The sequence below is a fragment of the Phoca vitulina genome, unplaced genomic scaffold (assembly GCF_004348235.1).
Source record: "Phoca vitulina isolate PV1807 unplaced genomic scaffold, GSC_HSeal_1.0 scaffold20, whole genome shotgun sequence".
Lineage (NCBI taxonomy): Eukaryota > Metazoa > Chordata > Mammalia > Carnivora > Phocidae > Phoca > Phoca vitulina.
In genome coordinates, this window is record NW_022589723.1 from 10,847,490 (window position 1) to 10,868,083 (window position 20,594).

Sequence of the window (20,594 nt, forward strand, 5' to 3'; positions counted from 1 at the left end):
AGAGAACTATCAGGAGGTAGGAATAGCTGGGTTCCTGTCCCAGTGCTTCCGGGTCTCTGGTGCCTTGGGTAAGCCACTTGGCCTCTGGAGCTCAGTTTTCCAATGTGAAGAAAGGGAGTCGTAGTATCCATCCCATTAGCTTACAGGGTTGTTGGGGGATTAGATAAGAAAACATCACAGGACCCGAGAGTAAAATTCTGGTGGCATGGCGCCTGGGTCATGTCTCCTGGAACCCTGTGATCTCAGATTGGTCTTCATTGTCTCTCCAAGGCTCCACGGTTCCTATGAGGCTCTGAAAGGTGGGAACACTACTGAGGCCATGGAGGACTTCACAGGAGGGGTGACTGAGTTTTTTGAGATCAAGGATGCTCCCAGAGACATGTACAAGATCATGAAGAAAGCCATCGAGAGAGGCTCCCTCATGGGCTGCTCCATTGATGTAAGTCTGGGGTGTGGGATGCAGGGCAGGGAGCTGCCGACTGTCAGGACGCCTGTCATGTGCTGAACAGCAGCGCAGGGCTTCCCTCTGGGACAGGGTGGATGTTTTGTTTTAGGAAGTAGGCACTGGCTCTCAACTTCGAAAATTTCTCAAGGAGGAAGTGTTCCTGGGGATTTTCACCAAAGAGATGGGACAAAGACATTCCAAGCCCTGGACTTTAGGTAGAAATAGGTCCAGAGGCCTGCATCAGCACGGGCCTCCTGTGGTCAGTGGGGTTCAGCCTCAGCATGGCCCAGTTAAGCTGGCCACATACCTGGTTCTGGACCAGAGCCCGCCATTCCCCAAGACAGCCTCCCAGTCCCTGAGCTTTGGTCTTGTCTCTCTTAGGACGTGGGCTTTGTGTTGTAATCTGAGAGACGCTTGGCGAGCAGGCACGGCCTCGGTGTGGCAGAGTGGTGTGGACCGAGACTGGGGCCAAGGGGAAGGAGATGGTAGGCTGGCCAGGCCTCCTGACTTTCAGGAGACACACCTGCCCTGGAGACTGCTTGCTGTGTAATAGTCTTGGCACTTTCCATCACTGAGGAAGGGGCCCAAGCTGAATTCCTGAATTTCCTTCCTTTCCCCATACTCCAAATGGGTCCAAAAGCATGGGAAGATCAGTTAGCATTAAACACCCATAGATGAACATTTTCTTTCTGTATCACTTTTCTCCATCTTGTCTCCATTCACGCTGTTTATCTCTCCTCTTTTCCTTGTCTGTCCCCTTCCTTCTCTCTGTCTCCTTCCCTTTCCATCACCCTCCCTTGTTTGCTCTCGCTCCCTCTCCTGGACTGTCCTTGTCCCCATCGGGCGTCAGGATGGCACAAACATGACCTATGGAACCTCACCTTCTGGACTGAAAATGGGGGAGTTGATTGCGCGGATGGTGAGGAATATGGATAACTCGCAGCTCAGGGACTCAGACCTCGTCCCCGGAGGCTCAGATGACAGACCGACCCGGGTGTGTACACCTCCAGTTGTCAGGACTGACCACCGCTCTGACCTGCATGACCCGGGCCTCCTGGTGTTAGATTCCCCTCAGCAGCCAGTGCCTCCCACACTGACCTCTGTGTGGGCCTCCCAAGGGTCTGGGTTGGAATAACTTGCCCACTCCAAGGCTCCTGAAGAAGGTGGGAGAGACCGGGTTTGGAGGGAATCTCTGTGGGAGTTCCTTCACACCCGTGGTCCTGGCAGTTTGTCTGATAACAAATTAACAAGCAGCAATACAAGAGAGACTTCACTTATTTTAAAATACTTCTCCTCTTCTAATTCATTCAATTGTTCCTTCAACACATATTTATTGAGCTCCTACTGAGTGCCAGGCACTCTTCTAGTAAACATACAAAATAGTTTTTGTTCACTAGAATAGTCTCTTCCCTCATGGAGCTATATTCTAGTACTTTCGGAGGTAATGCACGTTCACTGAAGAATACTGCCTGAGCCATCCAGAAAAGCACAGAGGAAAAATTAACCTACATTCTCTCCCATCTAAAGGTAGTAACTCTAAGTATCTAGTATACATCCATCTAGGATTTTTCTTTGCATACAGTTCATCTAAATGTTTGTTTTTAAAATCTCATACTCTATGTACCTCTTTGCAGTTATGCTTTTCTCAGCTAGCTTTATGTTCTTAATATGCCAATATGAATTATATTGTTAATGTGTCTCCTAAAACATTTTTTGGTGGCTGCACAGTATGCTGACATACAGATAAGTTATAATTTATTAACCCAATACCCTATTATTGGAAAATTGGATTGTTTTCTCTTTCTTGTGTTGGCTATTATTTTTAAATGCTATCATGAAAACATCCTAAGAGATACGTCTTTGTGTGTGTTGTGATGATCCTTTGGGACAGATTGCCAGTGGATGATTTGCTAGGTGTGCATAAGTAATGCCAAAGGAGTTGTTTCAGGTGGTTTCCCAGGTCTAGACTTGAGGGATGTGTGGGTCTCCTGCCCCATCCCTTTCTATTCAGCATGATCTGGGTCATGTAAGGACTGAGATGTTGAAGAGGCTAAGATGCCAAAGAGCCCCGGCTCCACCCACATCCCTGAACTTGAAAAGGCTCACGATCGGGCGCCTGGGTGGCTCAGTTGGTTGAGCGACTGCCTTCGGCTCAGGTCGTGATCCTGGAGTCCAGGGATCGAGTCCCACATCGGGCTCCCTGCTGAGCACGGAGTCTGCTTCTCCCTCTGACCCTCCCCCCTCTCATGTGCTCTCTCTCATTCTCTCTCTCAAATAAATAAATAAAATCTTTAAAAAAAGAAAAAAAAAAAAGAAAAGGCTCACGATCTGTACAGCCCAGCATGGCTGCCGGAAGCTCTTCTTAAAGCTGTCACATTACCAGGCAATGTGAAGCCACAGAAATACGGTCTAGGGCTCACTGGGCGTTGGAGATCCTACCCCTCTGCCGAGCATCTCCTGGGGCTGCCACTTGGGAATTTCTGCAAATGGAAAAGCTTCTCCTGCCCCTTAGGCTGAGTCATGTCTGAGCAGGACTCACCTCTGGCCTCCTCCAGATTCCCCTCCCTGGGCACTGTGACTCTTGATTTCTCGAGTATCATGTTCTCGGTGGGTCTGGAGGACGTGAGGGGATATACAGAAAGGAGGTTAGACCTATATGTTTCATCTAACCTCTTTTCTCACTTCTTTTCTCTTCCGGGAGGAGTCAGCTCTGGGTAGGCTCAGGGGAAGGGGGGAGCCTGAGTCCCAGGGCAGCCGCCATCTGTCCCTGTTCCTCCTCTGAAGACCCCAAGAGATCCAGAAAGGAGGGGTGGGGATGTTCTCGCCTACCTCGACATCGTCCCAGCCTCACATGGATCTCCAATGGTCAGAACAGACCTTTTCGGGGCCACCAGCTTGAGGGGAACCACTGGTCTCGGCTGTGTCTTCTTGCCTCTCTGAAAGGGCCAGCAGTGGTCCTCGCATGGCCGGGAGGCCCCCTTTCAGAGCGCAGAGGAGTCCTTGTCCTTGCAGAACCTGGAAAATTACTTCATGTGCACTTTGTCTCAGAGGAAACAGAACTTCTGCCGCCCAACCCCTGACAGGCTGTCTGGTTTTTGCTCCACAGACAATTGTTCCGGTTCAGTATGAAACAAGAATGGCTTGCGGGCTAGTCAAGGGCCATGCCTACTCTGTCACTGGGCTGGAGGAGGTGAGGCTGGTGGGGCGGGAGCCACTTGGGTTGCCTTCCGAAGTCAGGACTTAGCTTCCTGGGCCCCTTCACCTCTGCAGAGCCTGCCTCCTCTCGGGGCGGGGGAGGGGGGTGTTCTGCTCGAGGTCTGGGTCCAGCGCCTGTGGCTGGAGGCCCCCCACCCCCACCCCCACGCCCCGGGACGGGTAGAGGTGGATCTTGCCACAAGGTGGCGCTCAGATCACCTTTGCTTTTAGTGCTAAAGATGGCAGTTTTCCCCACATTTCCAGGGAACAAATAGAAATCGCTTTGGTTTTATGGAATTGATTTCACGGGCTCTCGTGTTTCCTGTTCTCTGGGAGTTGAACAGTTACAATATTTTGCTCCTCTTGGCATGTCTAGCTGGAGACAGGAAACTTGTCAGGACCACTGTGCACAGCTGGGCAGGCTGGGCCCCACCCACAGGGATTGGCAGAGACTGGAGGAAGGGGCACCTTTTTCTAACTGGTCCACCTATGGGGGCCATTTGTCTGTAGTCCCTCAGCCGGCAGGGGTGTTTTGTTTTGTTTTGTTTTGTTTACTAATTCAAACAGAGACACCTAGTGTGCTAGACTGGCCCCACAATTTACACCCTCCCTGCTCCCCTCAAGCTCATAATGGCTGGGAAAATCACTTCTTAGTAGATAGTCAAGCCCTGACCGCTGCAGACTCAGTCTTAGGGCTCTGACATTCCCTCTGCCATTCCACAGAGAGCCTCTGATTAGTCTCCTTGACCAGGACCAGGCAGGACAGCCCTGTACAGGATTCTCTCCCTATCCCCATCCTAGCCCTCAGGGCAAGACAGAAAACCCCCTTTCCAGGAAGACCCAGACCAAGAGAGCTTTTTCTCTTTGTCCAAGGCCCTGTTCAAGGGAGAGAAGGTGAAGCTGGTGCGGCTGCGGAACCCCTGGGGCCAGGTGGAGTGGAACGGCTCCTGGAGTGATGGGTAGGTGGTGGGGGCCCGCAGAGCCTGGGGCCAGGCTGTGTTGGATACTGCACCATAAGAGTACTACAAATGCCTCGTCTAAAATTACCCTCAAAACCCATGATCCGCAGAGGGGAAGAGGGGATGTGGGCTCCAGGGAAGGGCCCGCAGAGGAGCCAGGGGAGCTGGGTATCCACAGACCTCACTGATGGCCATTGGCTGAAAAGGAAAGATTCTCGAAAGCATGGGCTAGGTCCAGGTAGAAGCAAAGTTTGAAGGCAGGGGTCTGGACTAGAGGAGTGATTTCCCTTCTCTGTTTCCTTATCTGTAAAATGGGAGCAATGTTACCACTTACATGGTAAGCTGGAGAGTGCCTAGCTAGTGCTAAGATTTCCTCTCCCTCACTGCGCCTGAAAGATCTTGCTGCTTATCACCGAGAGGAACGAACCGGGTGCAGCAAAAGTAACAAACACGGGCAAGTTATATGATGGCTCGAAAACATTTACAAAGCTTTTAGAGTGCACCCAATCACTGGATCCCAATTGCCTCACTGAGTGGGGGGCAGCCCCTTGAGCTCTTTCATTCCCGAGAGGACATAGCTGGACTGCGTAGCTGCACGTGCGCTCTTCAGCCCCTGGGCTTACCTCCACCCAGGGCACCAGCATTGCTGGTTCATTCAGCTCTACCTTCACTTAGAATCACTGAGCACCTGCTGGACAGCAGGCACAGGTCTGGGCACTGAGGATATCCCCTGAACAGGCAGCCTCCCTGGAGGGACTGGGATAATCTGTTGACTCTAGTCTTCCTACTGCCTCTTGCAGACATTCGCGGCATTCCTTCCCTCAGCAGTGAGACAAATTGTCACTTCCTCTGTGCCCAGACACTACTACCTGGAGACTTAGAAATGAACAGGGAGGCACAGGCCCTGCCCCTGTGGACTTTAAGTTCCAGTGGGAAGGACAAAACCACCACTAATAATGAAGATAAAGGTCCCAAAGAGGGAGTCCCTCACCTAGTTTGGGTGGGATAGGAAGAGTAGAGAAAGGTTGCCAGAGAGAGCCACATAGGACTTAGGCTCTCTGCTCTGGGAAGGCCCTCGGGGCCCCGTCAGCGGTCCGCTAGCCCAGGTCACCCTCAGGGACCCTCGCTGTGTTCTCCAGCCCCATAGTTTGGTGTCCAGCCTTAACCCACATCCTGCCAATGCCTCCACGCTGGGACTGCTGACAAGTGGGGCCCATCTCTGGGTCACTCAAGGAGACCACCCTCCCTGCTCTGGGTCCCTCCTTCTGCTCTCCGGAACCTCCATTTCCCCTTGAGCATTCCCTGACCCCAAGCCCTTCCTCAATCCCGTACCTTGCCAAGGACAACCCAGTTTAGCTTTATTCTCCTCAGCATGCCTGAAACACAAATGTGCTTCATTTCCTCCCTCCTGAGGAGAGTGTGGAAAACCAGCCAGCCTTTAGAAACACGCAGCCAGGCTATTTCCTGAGGTGGCAGGAGAAAGGAAATGTTTACATGCTTGGTCTTCTTCTCAGAACTCAAACAGTTATTTATTGGAGGGCAGGCGCTGGTCTAAAACTTTTGCGTGCGTTATTTCATTCATTGTTCATCGCAGCCCTCTAAGTAGATGATGATACTCATTCCCCTTTTGCAGTTGGGAAAACAGACGCTGAGAGGTTAAGCGACATGCTCAAGGTTACGCAGCTAGTACTGGTATTATTAAATGGAATCCTGAGGGGTGCGCGGGTAGCTCAGTCTGTTAAGTGTCTGACTCTTGATCTCAGCTCTGGTCTTAATCTCAGAGTTGTGAGTTTAAGCCCCATGTTGGGCTTAAAGCCTGCTGGTCATGAAGCCTACTTAAAAAAAAAAAAAACTACAACTAATGGAATCCAGTTTGTCTATTTCCAGACGTCAACTCTTAACCTTTAAAGTGTGAGGGGGGATAAAAACAAACAAACAAACAAAAAACAAAAAGAAACTGAGCCAGAGAGGGATCAAGCCCTTACAAACCCATTTAAGGTCTTACTCCTGCGGATGGTGAGAAGCCATTATTGGGTTTTACACGGAGGGGATCAGATCAGATTTCCATTTTGATGCTTCGTGCTTGCTGCAATTTGGAGGTGGGCTAGTCTTTCAACATATTTCTCTTGATAGCTCCTGCACCAACCTACATCAGGCCTCCCCTTCTTCTTCCTTCCCTAATTCCTCCATTTTCCCTCCAGTTGGAAGGACTGGAGCTTTGTGGACAAAGCTGAGAAGGCCCGTCTGCAGCACCAGGTCACTGAGGACGGAGAGTTCTGGTGAGTCCAAGGCTCAGGAGGACCCCGAAGGGTAAGGGATGACGTGGGGAGCTGAAATCTCAAACCTCAGTCCCCGGAAAGAGGCCATCAGACCCCAGCCCTCAGGAGATCTGGGCCCTGTCCTCCTCCTCCAGTCCAAGGCCCAGCAAGGATGGGGTTCGGAGAGGAGCCGACCAGGTCACAGTGGTGACTGAGCCTGGGACCAGGCCAGCATGATGTGGCTCCTGCCTCACCTGTGCCCCTCTGTGGCACATGCGGCTCCAGCTACTTGCTCCCTGGCCTTTGCAGAGCTGTCTTCTGAGCCAAGGCAGCTCTACTTTGCTCACCCAATGCCACGCTCACCCTTCACTCAGATCATTTCTACTCAGCCCTCAAGTCTCAGCTTAAAGGGAACTTTCTTCAGGATCCCCTGTTTTGCCCAGGCCTGGGATTAATTAGTGAGACTCATCATCCTCGAAATTGCTTGCTTAGTTGTCTGTCTCTCTTTCTGCTGAGCCCAGCACAGTGCCTGGGTCCAGTGCGGAGGGACACGGTTCCATTGGAGAACTAAATGCTGCCAAGCTCTCCCATCAAGGACACAGAAGTTTGAGTCATTACCGGAAAAGATGCTAGTTTGGGGTGCAGACATGAGAACAGATAGTGTGTACCCTAAAGAGGAGAGACAGGGTCCTCTCCGGGGCCGTGCCTGAGTTCGTCTGAACTGTCTGATCGCGCTGCGCTCGTCCCAGCCTCCCACATGGGTCTCTCTCTTCCAACCCCTCAGGATGTCATATGACGATTTCATCTACCATTTCACGAAGCTGGAGATCTGCAACCTCACAGCCGATGCCCTGGAGTCCGACAAGCTGCAGACGTGGACAGTGTCCGTGAATGAGGGCCGCTGGGTGAGGGGCTGCTCTGCTGGAGGCTGCCGCAACTTCCCAGGTGGGAGAGGCTCGGGATGGGGGAAGGGCCGCGCAGAACCAGTTCCAGGGGGAGCTGAGTCTGTACTAAGTTCCTGGGGGGTATCTTGTCTTACGAAACCCTCCCCATTTTACCGAGAAGGAGACGGCCAGGCTGAGGAGCGTGCAGTAGGGAGCTGGTAACAACTTTTAAGCAGGACACTGTGTCAGAACGATGCTGCATTCCTAATGCTGAGGATGGGACTGAACCCAGAGTTAGCAGCGACGGCAAGGGTGCAAGCCAGAGATGATGAGAGCCGGAGCAAGTCCCTGGCAGCGGAGATGGAGGGAAGGGGGCAGATTCAGGGGACAGAATATTGGGTGAAGTCCCTGAAGAGTGACTTCAAGTTTCCCAGTTTGGGGGGGCCTGAGGGGATGGGGTCAGTGTCGCAACATAAGAGACACAGGAGAAAAAACTCAGCGTGTTGTTGGCTTTTCGGTGGAGTTGGTCATGGGCTTCTAGGGAGGGGAGTTGAGCTGGGGACATGGGAAGTTTGAGGCCCCTGTAGAATATCCAGGTGAAGATGTGTCACAGAGAATTGGATGCACAGATTAGAGGTCCTTGGTTGTATGATTAGAACTCAACATATATTTGTGGAAGAGAGGATGGAAAGAAGAGAAGAAGGAAGGAGGGAAGACAGAAGGGACAGAGGTAGGGAAGGAGGGAGGGAGGGAGTCAAATGCAGATGGGGGCTGGGATCTGCATCGAAATTATGCAGGGACAGTTAAAAAGTGGATAAGATGGCCTAGGGGGCGCAGAACAGTGGGGTGGGAGAGAGGCCTAAGCCCACATCCCAGGGACCAACAGCATTTCAAGGGCAGGCGAGGAAAGGGAAGCCATCAGCAGAGACTGAGAATCACAGTTCAGAGAGGGAGGAGGAGCCAAACAGCCAAGCAGTGGGGCTCCCTCCATCTGTAGAAAGGTCAAGGCTACCCACTGCTCCCCCCACATCATCTGACAAATGCCGGAATCACTCCTTCTGTATTTACTGAGCACCTAGAGGCAGGAGATAAGCAGGTCCCCTCCGTCTTATTCCTCTTCCTGCCCATTCTCTGAGAGGCAGACCCGAACGTACATTTCCTTCCTGGGGGGCACAGACACTTTCTGGACCAACCCGCAGTACCGCCTGAAGCTCCTGGAGGAGGACGATGACCCCGACGACTCTGAGGTGATCTGCAGCTTCCTGGTGGCCCTGATGCAGAAGAACCGGCGGAAGGACCGGAAGCTGGGGGCCAACCTCTTCACCATTGGCTTTGCCATCTACGAGGTGTGCAGCTCCTGACCAGCTTCAGCCCCAGACACACAGACATTGCTCAGAGGGGAGGGTTTCGGGGGCTTCCCCAGTACTCAGTGACCCCCAGAACTCCTGGCATCAGGCCCACTTGTGTCAGAAGCTCTTAGATATTTGTCACAGGAGGAAAAAAACTCGGGATGGGAGAGGTGGAGTGGGGCTGGGGCTGGCTGGATAGGTGGTGGGAAATCAGGCTTCTGCATTCACTCCATGCTTGCTGGCATTCCCTTCCTGCGTGCTTTTCATCCCGATTCAGATATGAAATCCACAGAATCTGAGCATCTTCTTTTTTCTGTTTCTCCCCAAGGTTCCCAAAGAGGTATAGAAGTGGCAGTGGCCAGCAATTGTGTGCAGCATTGCCCGGGGGTCCTGTGTCCATCAGTGGCACGTCGGGAAGCTTCCTGGTGGGGTTTGACGGCAGGACTATGATAGGGGAGGGTCTTGCCTGTGTCACGAACTCCAGAGAGGGTGCCTCAGGGTGACCTCCCGACTGTCACCGTCATGATGTGCCCTTTCTCCCTTCCCACCAGAGACAGTCACACACATGCTCTCACACATTCATATTCATGTCTCACATGCATGTGCACACAATTGCTCATACTCATACACATTTGCACTCACGATTACACACACACACAGTCACACAGACACATTCTGAGGGTGACTGCCCTCTTTGGGATGGAGGAATCGCCTCCCTCAGACCCCAGCCAAGGCCCCTCCTGCCTCCTTGGGGTCCTTCCCCAGCCTGGAGGTGATTTGGAGCTGACCAGCAGCAGTTCCGGTAAGTGGGGGAATGATAGACTTGGCCTTCACTTCTGAATCACAACAAAAAAGGAGGAGGAAATGGGGTAGGGAGCTCCAGGGATATTGAGCTATTTGAGGCCTTGGGAGTCGGAGGTAGGTAGGTCATGACTGTGAACTGGGTGACCAGGGAGTCGGGAAGAGACCCCCAGGGGGCTGTGAGCAGGACTGGGTGTCCTTCGCAAGGAGCTCAGTCCCTTGGCTCTTCTCTCCATCAGATGCACGGGAACAAACAGCACCTGCAGAAGGACTTCTTCCTGTACAATGCCTCCAAGGCCAGGAGCAAAACCTACATCAACATGCGAGAGGTGTCCGAGCGCTTCCGCCTGCCTCCCAGCGAGTACGTCATTGTGCCCTCCACCTATGAGCCCCACCAGGAGGGAGAATTCATCCTCCGGGTCTTCTCCGAAAAGAGGAACCTCTCTGAGTGAGTCAGCCCCCCGTTCCCCACCTGTCCCTAAAAGCCCATGCAGCCCATTCCAGAGATTGGAGGCATGAGGTAGCTGGGCCAGTCCCCTCTAGAAGTCCTGGATAGGCTGACCAGGCTGCCCCTCTTCCCCTGCTCCCGAGCCACTGGCCCCACCTCCTCCATTCAGTCAGTCTGTCATCCCACAGATACTTCTTGAGCACCTGCTGTGTTCCAGGCACTCTTCTTCTAGGCACTGAGGATAGGCAGTGAATCAAACAAAGAAATCCCTGCCCTCGTGGAGTTTAACATTCTAACAGGAGACAAGGCATGGGGAAAAACACACACATATATATGTTAGAGGAAGATAAGTGATAAGAAGAAAGAAAGAGAGTAGGGAACAGGGAGAGGAGGCATTGGGGGTGATAGAATTTTTAGGTAAGGTGGCCAGGGAAGTCAGCACGGCCATATCCTGCATTTTTGGTCACTGCAGATGAGCTCATAAGCCCAACTCCTCTGAACTCTGCCCTTGAAAGAAACACAAGGTCCCTGGGTAGGTGGCTGGGCCTGAATTTGGGGAGCTCTGGGCAAAGCCAACAAGAACCCATGTGTGTGCCCTTGGCTGCTGGGGCTGGTGCTGACATGAGGCTGGTTCCTGCGGTGGGAGGATTAGGTCCTGGGGTTCCTTTGAGGTCAGTCCCGATCTGGCTCTGAGAAGCTGCGTGACCTGAGCAAATCCTCTCTGTGCTTCCTGCTTGCTCCTGGTGACACTGAGACCCTCCCCCCACCCATTTGTGTTTCTCACAGGGAAGTTGAAAATACAATCTCCGTGGATCGGCCAGTGGTGAGTGGTTTGGTTCTAATGTGTGAAAAGGTCCCGAGGGTCACCTTCCCTAATCCAGACAGGGGAGAGAAGGGTGGGGGGAGGGGAGAGAGGGTACTGGCAGAGGAAGATGGGAGTCTGGGGGCGTGCAGAGCAATTCTTCCACATTCTTGCAATTTTTCTTTGCCATGACTAGAGTAACAGGCCTCATGGCGCTGGGGCCACATAGCCCAGGGGCTAGGACATGCAGAAGGGAGTCCTAGAGGGGAGAAGCGGTTTGAACTGCTAGAGGGAGGGGTCAAGGCCATAGGAAGGGACACCAAGGGCAGCAACTAGCTTGGATTATGAGGGCCAATCTCAGATACATAATATACACACTGGCTCTGGAGTCAGTGTCAAAACCTGGGTCCTCCACCTACCAGCTGGGTGATTTGGACAAGTTACATAACCCCTCAGTTTTCCTCCTCTGTAAAATAGGGATAATAGGAGGTGCCTTGCAAGGCTTTTGTGACGTTGGAATCTGTGAGATCATGTATGTGAAGTGTCTGGCACAGCACGGGCTCCCACACGGTGGTTATTAGTCATGGGCTTTATATCTTAAAAGGTACTTCTCCCGTGCATTACCTCACTTGATTCTTGCAAGGTTTCTGAGATGCAATAAGATTATTATCCCTGGCATTAAAGTAAGGGAGGAGAGGCTCAGTGGGGTTAAATGGCTCCCTTGAGTTCCCAGAGCTCATAGGTGGCAGGGCTGGAACTGACATCCAGATTCCTGGAGCCCAGGCTCAGGCTCCTTCCTTGGTTGCCATGCTGAGACCTGTTGCCAGGGATGTGAATCCCAGAGTTACGAGCACAGAGTTGGCATATGTGGTGTCTCCTTGTATTAAGGAGTCTTGTGCCTGCCTTGGGCCTTGGGGCCCTGGTTTGTAAACCAGTCCCTTGTGCTGTGTGACTCTGGCCAATAAGAGGACAGCAAATGCCCCACCGAACTGTCTTCTGGGTAGTCACACTCACGGTTCTAATCCTGACCCTGTCCAAGTGCCTTCTGAATTATCACGGGACACTGGTTTTAGTATTAAGTGCATTTGGTTCTGCTCTTATCTTTTATTTTATATATTTTTAAATATTTTATTTATTTATTTGAGAGAGAGAGAGAGCACATGCAAGGGGTGGGGCAGAGGCAGAGGAAGAGGGACAAGCAGACTCCCCTGAGTGTGGAACCCAATGCAGGGTTTGACCCCAACATCACGACCTGAGCCGAAGTCAGACGCTTAACCCACTGAGCCACCCAGGTGCCCCTATTCTTATCTTTTAAACATTAGTCATCAGGGTAGTGTATTTATCAGGAATTTCAAACTCAGGAGAGTATGGGAACTGGCATGCCACCTGAACAGGGCAGGCAGGCGTGGGGGTTTGGATGTCCCTGGACGCAGGCATATGGCCTGCAGCTCTCAACTGACTCTTAAGCTTCAGTGTTGGAGGGACAACTGGAGTGGTGGTGACTGTGGCATCTGGAGGGCGCAGACAGCAGCTACTCTCAGCTCCCCATTTTTGCCACAGTGGGTCGCAGGCGCATGCAGCCTTCCAGACCTTCTAGTTTTATTTTTTAAAGCCCAAAACCTAGATTTCCATATTAAGTCTCTCCCTATGTTAAATATTTGCAAAAACAACAACAGAAAAAAAAAAAGAAAACAAAACCCAAAACTCTGTAAATCAAACAAAATTCATTTTTAGGCCAATTTGGGTGAGCCACTTCTTTTGGTGTTTTAGTAACTAACTTCCATTAAAAATACAAAACACTGGCGCCTGGGTGGCTCAGTTGTTAAGCGTCTGCCTTCGGCTCAGGTCATGATCCCAGGGTCCTGGGATTGAGCCCCGCGTCGGGCTCCCTGCTCCGTGGGAAGCCTGCTTCTCCCTCTCCCGCTCCCCCTGCTTGTGTTCCCTCTCTCGCTGTGTCTCTCTCTGTCAAATAAATAAATTAAAAAAAAAAAATACAAAACATTAGCCAGAAGATCCCTTTCCTGGGCGGTGTCCAGAATAGGAGTGGACTATAAACCAGAGCCGCCGCCAGGGCAGCTGCCAGTCTCTGAGCCCGGAAAATTCTCACCTCCCTTCACCCCCCAGGCCTCTTTTGGTTCTATGTAGCCCAGATTCCTGGACCCCGGAACCTCACCCCAAGCTGAGGACCAGGTCACAGGGAAGCCAAAAGCCACTGGGTTTTCTGGAAACTTGACTTTCACTTATTCTGCATTTATTGTTTCCTTTCCTTATGCAGAAAAAGAAAAAAATCAAGGTGGGTGTAACAGGGTGAGTGGGTAGACAGCAGAGGGTGTTTGTGCACGTGTGTGTGTGACAGCATGTGTACCAGACTTGCCTCCTCCCTCACTGCCCCCCCCCCCTCCTGGGCCCGAGGTGCAGCTCTGGGTGGGTACCAATGTTACACTGGCCAAGGGAAGGCTGCATGCCAGGCACTCTTCCAGGTGCTTTGCATGGATATACTCAATCCTCACAACGACCCTGTGAGACTGGTACTGTTAGTATCCCCACTTCCAGAGGACAACAAGGTACAGATGAAATGACTTGTCCAAGGCCACAGAGCCAGTAAGTGGCAGAGCCCGCACTGGGAGCCGGGCAGTCTGGCCCCAGAGTCTGCTCGGCACCCCCATGCCCACCTCTCCACTGAGGGAGGGAAGGGATGGCCAACCAGTGAAAATGGGCCTCTTGCAAAAACCAGAAGGAGCACCCCTTCTTTCTCAGAAGTGGGTTTGGCTCTGCTAAGCAAGGCTTGATTCTTGGGGGGAATGGCAGCTGGTTGTTTCTCAGGGTACAGTGAGATAGGTGTGTGAGGGTTTCCAAGGAGACGGTCTCAAGATGACAGCCACCTGCTCTGTAGACAGGACTGCTCCTTCTCCCTCCTTTCTTTTCCCTGCCTGCTCCCCACTCCTCCTTTTTTCTTGGCCTGCTGGGGTTGGGGCAGAAGAGGATGCCCAGAGAGGCTAAATCATTGCCGGGGCTCTTATTCCAGGAGAAGCTCTTGTTCCAAATCCCCTTCTAGACAAGTGACCTCTCGTTCCAAACGCAGGCTCCGCTAAGCCATGGGACCCAACAGACTCAGCATGCTGTGTCCAGCTAGCAATGGGGAAGAGGGAAGAGATCTTCACCCTCACAGCCCCAGAGGAGCTCATCAACCTGACTGGTTTAATGGGGAATGAGAGCTCCCTGGGCAGCTTCCCCTCTTGGGGTCTTGGTAGGTTGTGGTGATCTATGGATTGACCAGGGCCTCTAAGATCTCCTCCTACGTGTCCTGGTTATAACCACTCGGCTGTAAGGACACTATTGCTAAAGGCGACCATGTGTGCTTAAAGCATCTCAGGGGCCTCCGAGCAAAGCTTTCATCTGGGACCAGGGGCACTGTTCCCTTTGTGTGATTTTAGAATTCAAGATTACAGTTGTTGAGCAATTCAAACTCCCTCCTACATCCTTGTTCCATTTACCCCATAACCTTCCCATGGTCTCCAGGGCCTACCCATGATGGCTAACCCTTTCCAAATTTTGGGTTGACCACTCAGAGTGCCATCCGGAAATGACTGACCTTTGAGCATCCTCAAGCCCATGAGGTAGGTAGTAGCCATAGGCCATCAGACAAGGTTTGGTGTTAGTGTTTATGGTGGTTCCTGGAAAGATCCAACATAGAGGTCCTCTGAGTATTGAAGCTGGTGCAGACCAGAGCTGACATTGATCAAGCACCTACCACATATGAGACACTGTGCTAGGGGTAAAACATACACTGCTTTCTGTTACAACAGTATCTATAAGGTAGGTGCTATTATCATTCCCTTTCTATATATAGTTTACAGATATTCAGAGAAGTGAAGAAACTTGCCCAAGGACACACAACTAATGAGTGGGGAAACTGGAAGCCATATCTATCTGCTCTAAACCCATGTTTCTTGCCCTCACCAATCTGGTTCAGGCTCCTTACACTCCAAGACCTGTGTTATCCAGACCCACACTTAGGCCCGGAGACGTGTGCCTTAGCAGGGGTGACCCATGGACACACCACGTCCAGAGGCACACATTTCCCCTCCAACTGTGATCCACACTGGCTCTACGATCCCTACAAGAATCAGTTGCTTGAGCAAGACCCTTTGCTTGAAAGGCAGAGCAAGCCAGGGTCTTTGGGGCGTGCTGGGAACCAAAGTTCTGGAAGCTTGTTTCCACAGGTCTGCCCATTGGTGCTGTTCTAGATGAATAGCATGGAAAAGTAGACGGAGATTGAGAAACTGGTCAGGTTGCTTTTCTGCATTGAGAGACTCTGATTGCCCCATTGCTTTCTGCACGGCAGCCACAAGCCCTGACGCCTTAGCCTTCTTCTAGTTTTCCCTGTGGGGCGTATGGCTCCAGCTAGGATCCACGTAGCATGGCAACTGCTCTCTACTCTTTTTGTGTCCTCTTCACTTGCATGAGCATGTCTTGAGTCTGAAATATTTTGCAGTACAATTTTATACTCGGTATCTCATGCGCACCCCCACCCAAGAGCCCTATGGGAAAGGTCAAGCAGGTTTTGTCATCCACATTAATGGATGAGTAACCTGAGGCCAGAGAGGATATTGCTTGTATGTGAGGGCAGCGCTGGACTTCCAGCTCAGTGTTCTGACCTCTCCCCCACCGACCGTGCCACTAATCCGAGACCCTTTTTCAGTCTGTCCTCTGCAGTCGTAGAGGTTCCTTGGCGGGGCCTCCCAGCTACCATGGGTGACATGGGTGTGCTGAGGGAAAAAAGCTCTACCCTCTTCATCGAGCAGAGAAGCTTGTTCTTAATAACTTCATATACACTGGGCTTCTGGAGAAATTTAATTTGAACAGTATTTCCATTTGAAAAAAAAAAAAAAGCCTCCACGATATTTGAAAATCATTGCACTAAATCACACTGCTTCTAACATTCTTAGCATTTTCACGTGTACTGACGGCCTTGTTTAACCCTCAGAGCTCCACCATCAGGAGATAAGGAACTGAGATCGTTTCTATAGTTTACAGATATTCAGAGAAGTGAAGAAACTTGCCCAAGCACACACAACTAATGAGTGGGGAAACTGGAAGTCATATCTATCTGCTCTAAACCCATGTTTTTACTTGAAACATGCTTGAAAGGCAGGGCAATGGAGGCCCATCAAGACTTAGCATCTTTCCCCAAATCACAGACAGCTTGCTAGTGGCAGGGATGGAGCTGGGACTGAGGTTCAAGAGCTCCCAACTCTGCTCTTCTCTTCATTGGACAAAGCTGCTCCAGGAAGGAGGCTGCATCCATGTGCCCGCTCAGCCTGTAATCCCTGCTTCCTTCCTGCCCCTTCCCCACTTCCCTCTTCTCTCCAGCCCATCATCTTCGTTTCGGACAGAGCAAACAGCAACAAGGAACTGGGTGTGGACCAGGAATCAGAGGAGGGCAAAGACAAAACGAGCCCTGATAAGCAAGAGAAATCCCCACAGGTTTTTGAGCATGTGGCATGAATGGGGTGGCCAGCGTACCCTGGGGTCCTCTGGATTGTAGGGGCTGTAGGGTGGGGTGTCCCTATAGCATCTGGAGGTTTGGATGTATCCCACTGACCTTTTCTCTCATCAAGTTCTCCTAAAATTTGGGGTGCTGCTTGGGTGAATGTCTTGGGGGTTGGCAGCCATTCCACGCCAGTCCTGGGCCTGGGAAGGACAGGCTGAGCCTGCCCGCTGGAGCCCCCAGCCCGGACAGTGAAGGAAAGGGGAGGCAAAGTCTGAGACGCAACCAGCTTGAGAGAGCCCAAGACAGAGCAACCTGTTTCCTAGTATCTTCGAGCTCTTGACAGTGAGAGGATAGAGGATAGTAGCAGAAAAGGGGGTGGACCTCAGAAATGGAGGCCCGCAGAGCCCAGGGAAGGGTATTCTATTGAAGTGGGGAGAGGGGGGCATAGAAAGCTTAGTGGAGCTGAGGCTAAGGGACCAAAGCCCACAGACAAAGCCAGGGCCACGTCCTCTATGCTGCAGTGTCCATGCAGCGGAGTGGGGGGGTCCTCTGAGGACTTAGCCTTGAAGACACAGGTGGACACAGGTGGCTGGAGGTGTCAGAATGCTCTGGTCCCCTCTGTCCTTCTCATCTGGTTGAGAAGGTCAAGTTGAAAACAGTGGGGAAGGCTCTAGCTGGTGGGGGTGGGGAGAGAGGGCCAAGGGGGCTGTCCGCATGTCTGCATGGCTGATGTAAGCTCTCTGGCTAGGATGTCTGGAATGAAGGGTCACTGGGGCCTAGAGGATTCTCACTCCAGCTCACTAGGCTCAACTAAGAAAGAAAAGCCTTTGTCCTGTACCCAGCTCCTGCTGCCACCTAGGCCTGTTTAGGCACTCTGGCTCCTTCGGCCCTGAAAGAACTTTCCTCCTGCATCTGCCCATCTCCCTGATTACCTGTGAACCAGTTTTCCTTTGTGCTTCCACAGCCACGGCCTGGCAACACTGACCAAGAGAGTGAGGAGCAGTTGCAATTCCGGAACATTTTTAGGCAGATAGCAGGCGATGTGAGTACTGCCGACCCTGACTCCTCTCCTGCTCAAATGACTGGTTATTTCATTATTGTTCAGTAGGGGTCATTAGGCTTTTGGTAGAAGCAGGGGCTATGTATGTGTAGCACAGAAAAAACCCACCAGTCAGGTCCTAGACCATCATCCGCTTGGGTGGCTCAGAGGCCTTTTTGCCCTGAGCTGCCCACTGCAGTCTGGACGCGGAGGGCGCCGTGTCTTCCTTGGAAAAGCCCCGGCTTCCCAGGACAGCACGGCAGTGATGGAGACTTGACAAGCACGGGGACTTGTTTTGCAAACCCTGTGCTCCATCAGGAGCTGCCCTCTAGAACTGTTCTTCTCTACTCCCTTCCTCCTCAGGACATGGAGGTCTGTGCAGATGAGCTCAAGAATATCCTTAACACGGTTGTGAACAAACGTGAGTGGCTCACAGTGTATATGGAGGATGGGCAGGCAGGAGCGGGTGTCCGGGTACCTGAAAGAAGCTCCTCACTCTTTTCCCTACCGCCCAGATAAGGACCTGAAGACACAAGGGTTCACGCTGGAGTCCTGCCGTAGCATGATTGCCCTCATGGATGTATCCTTCCTGCCGCTCTTCCCCACTATGCTTCTCTGTCATCAGCCCCTGTGCAGCCCACGGGGGCCGAGGCAACAAGGGGTGCCCAGTCAGAAAGAGAGGCCCAAATTTGTGCCTAAGGGAGGACTTGAGGTCCCGAACTACTGGTCTGAAGGGGGCTGTTGGAGGAGGCACAGTTGGGCAGGACATTGGGCTATAACCAGCCCCTAACCTCTGCCCTCACCTCAGGCCTAGGATTCTGCCTAGGGCCTGGTCCAAGCCAACATGGTCCTGAGGAGACAGGCTCCCTGGGTTTTAGAGCAGACACGAACTCTGACTGCAGAGGTGTGGAAGGGAGGGTTAAATACCAGGACAGGGCAGTGGGAGGCTACCTGGGGCAGAGCCTTCCTGTGAGGTGACCTTCCCTGCAGTCGCTAGAACCCCCTCCTCCCGGTCCAGGGGGATCTCGCTATGCGTGTCCTGTAGCCCTGACCTCCTTCCTCCAGACAGACGGCTCTGGGAGGCTGAACTTGCAAGAGTTCCATCACCTCTGGAAGAAGATTAAAGCCTGGCAGGTGAGAAGAGAAGGAAGCATGGGAGTGAAGGAGGGGGGCTAATTCAGGGGTTTACTGTGTGATCTCTGTCCGCAAATTTTCTGTTGCCAGAGAATTTTCAAACACTATGACACAGACCAGTCTGGTACCATCAACAGCTATGAGATGCGAAATGCAGTCAACGAAGCAGGTGCTGGGGAAGACAGTGGGGGGCGGGGACGTGGACAGGGCTGGTGGAATCAGTGGGTTGGGGGGACAGAGGAGGGACACGGGGTGGCTGAGAGGCAGGGAATAGGACAGAATGCAGGCAAGGACTCAGCCTACTTCCTCCTTCCCCACGCCGCCCTCCACAGGTTTTCACCTCAACAGCCAGCTCTACGACATCATTACCATGCGCTATGCAGACAAACACATGAACATCGACTTTGACAGCTTCATCTGCTGCTTCGTCAGGCTGGAGGGCATGTTCAGTAAGTGGGGGGCTGCCCTTCCACACCCTGGGGCCAGACGGCAGCAGCGGTAGGAATCTTGGCCTGACCATCTTCCAGTCTACTCTCTCCAAGCTGAACAAAGGCAAAGGCCCGCTTTAAGCTCAGAATGGGCTGGTAAAGGGAGGGTGATTGTGCATACTCTGCCTGGCACATTTTTGTGCTGAAGGACAGCACTTAGCACATGGTCTTCTGAAGAGAAGTTACAGTAGTGGAGGGGAAGTGAGCCCGTAACTGCCTGTGTGTTCTTCCCCACAGGAGCTTTTAATGCATTTGACAAGGATGGAGATGGTATCATCAAACTCAACGTTCTAGAGGTAAAGCCTAATAGAAGCAGTATATTCACCCTGTACCTTAAAATTCCGGGTAGAGGAGCCAATGAGGGTGACTGGAGGCACTGTGTGCTCCTCACTTCCAAATGCTGGGGGAGGGATGGCCTAGGAAAGGAATAGAAAGGCAAGCTCATAGGGAATGAGTACTGGGGGAAGACTCCAAAGGGTACTCAGATCCTAAAAGGCTTTTCTGCTGGAAAACATACCTTCCTAGTAGAGATTGGGGAAGCAGGCCCTAAACCACTGCTTCTTAGAAAATCTTCCCAGGGTCTGGCATGCTGGGGCTGTCCTTCTCCCCCCACCCTATCAGACCCTTAGGGTTGGGCTCTTTTTTCTTGGTTGCATTCTGATCTTGGGACTTCCTCTTTCAGTGGCTGCAGCTCACCATGTATGCCTGAACCAAGCTGGCCTCATCCAAGGCCATACAGATCACTCAGGATTTCCATTTCATCCAATATAGCTAGAGCCACTTACCTCAAAGGACACTGTAGCTGCGCCCTGCCCGGCCCCCCAGCAAGCCTCCAGGCACCTCATCGGTCTTGTTCCTCCTCTGCTTCACTCCCCACTCGGCCTCAGGGCATCTGTCCATCTGTCACGCCCACATTGACCCTTCAGTTAAGAAATGAGAGAGAATAATTTTGTCCTTTTGCCACATGGAGCCAAGTGTCTGTCTGCCTTAGCAAGTTGTCGCCCAGGCTGAGACGTTTGCTCAGGATCTGAGTGGCCTCAGCTCTGAAGTAAATGCTCTCCTTAGCTTGCCCTAGGCTGTTCACAGAAGCATTTGCCAATGGCACTCAGCACTTCCTGTGCTAGTGTCCTCCATCGCCTTCGTGTCACCCATGGGACGGTAACCAAACTAGCACTTGGTTCTGTCTCATTGTTTCAGGATGGGCCTGCTCCGGGATAAACTAGCTCAGTGGAAGAGGGCTGGATACTTTGGGCTGTCTGACTCATAAGTTTGGCTGCATTCTGAAAAAGAGTTGATCT

The 20,594-nt window shown here is 52.1% G+C and overlaps 1 protein-coding gene across 3 annotated transcripts in view; it reads left to right on the plus strand.

Annotated features, from left to right (window-relative positions):
• Positions 1-20,191, plus strand: part of CAPN3 (calpain 3) — a 47,127-nt gene extending 26,936 nt beyond the window's left edge. The window contains exons 5-24 of one of the 3 annotated variants that reach the window (XM_032417918.1): positions 271-439; positions 1,296-1,439; positions 3,552-3,635; positions 4,514-4,599; positions 6,801-6,878; positions 7,642-7,802; positions 8,918-9,087; positions 9,419-9,430; positions 10,131-10,339; positions 11,126-11,162; positions 13,417-13,434; positions 16,515-16,628; positions 17,600-17,677; positions 18,038-18,095; positions 18,190-18,254; positions 18,740-18,808; positions 18,899-18,977; positions 19,141-19,257; positions 19,534-19,592; positions 19,979-20,088. In XM_032417918.1, the coding sequence (XP_032273809.1) occupies positions 271-439; positions 1,296-1,439; positions 3,552-3,635; positions 4,514-4,599; positions 6,801-6,878; positions 7,642-7,802; positions 8,918-9,087; positions 9,419-9,430; positions 10,131-10,339; positions 11,126-11,162; positions 13,417-13,434; positions 16,515-16,628; positions 17,600-17,677; positions 18,038-18,095; positions 18,190-18,254; positions 18,740-18,808; positions 18,899-18,977; positions 19,141-19,257; positions 19,534-19,592; positions 19,979-20,005 (1,834 nt within the window). In that variant the 3' untranslated portion in view covers positions 20,006-20,088. Of the gene's footprint in view, positions 1-270; positions 440-1,295; positions 1,440-3,551; positions 3,636-4,513; positions 4,600-6,800; positions 6,879-7,641; positions 7,803-8,917; positions 9,088-9,418; positions 9,431-10,130; positions 10,340-11,125; positions 11,163-13,416; positions 13,435-16,514; positions 16,629-17,599; positions 17,678-18,037; positions 18,096-18,189; positions 18,255-18,739; positions 18,809-18,898; positions 18,978-19,140; positions 19,258-19,533; positions 19,593-19,978 lie in introns of all 3 variants that reach the window. The other 2 variants (XM_032417917.1, XM_032417919.1) reach the window with 2 other exon arrangements.
• The last annotated feature ends 403 nt before the right edge of the window (positions 20,192-20,594 follow it).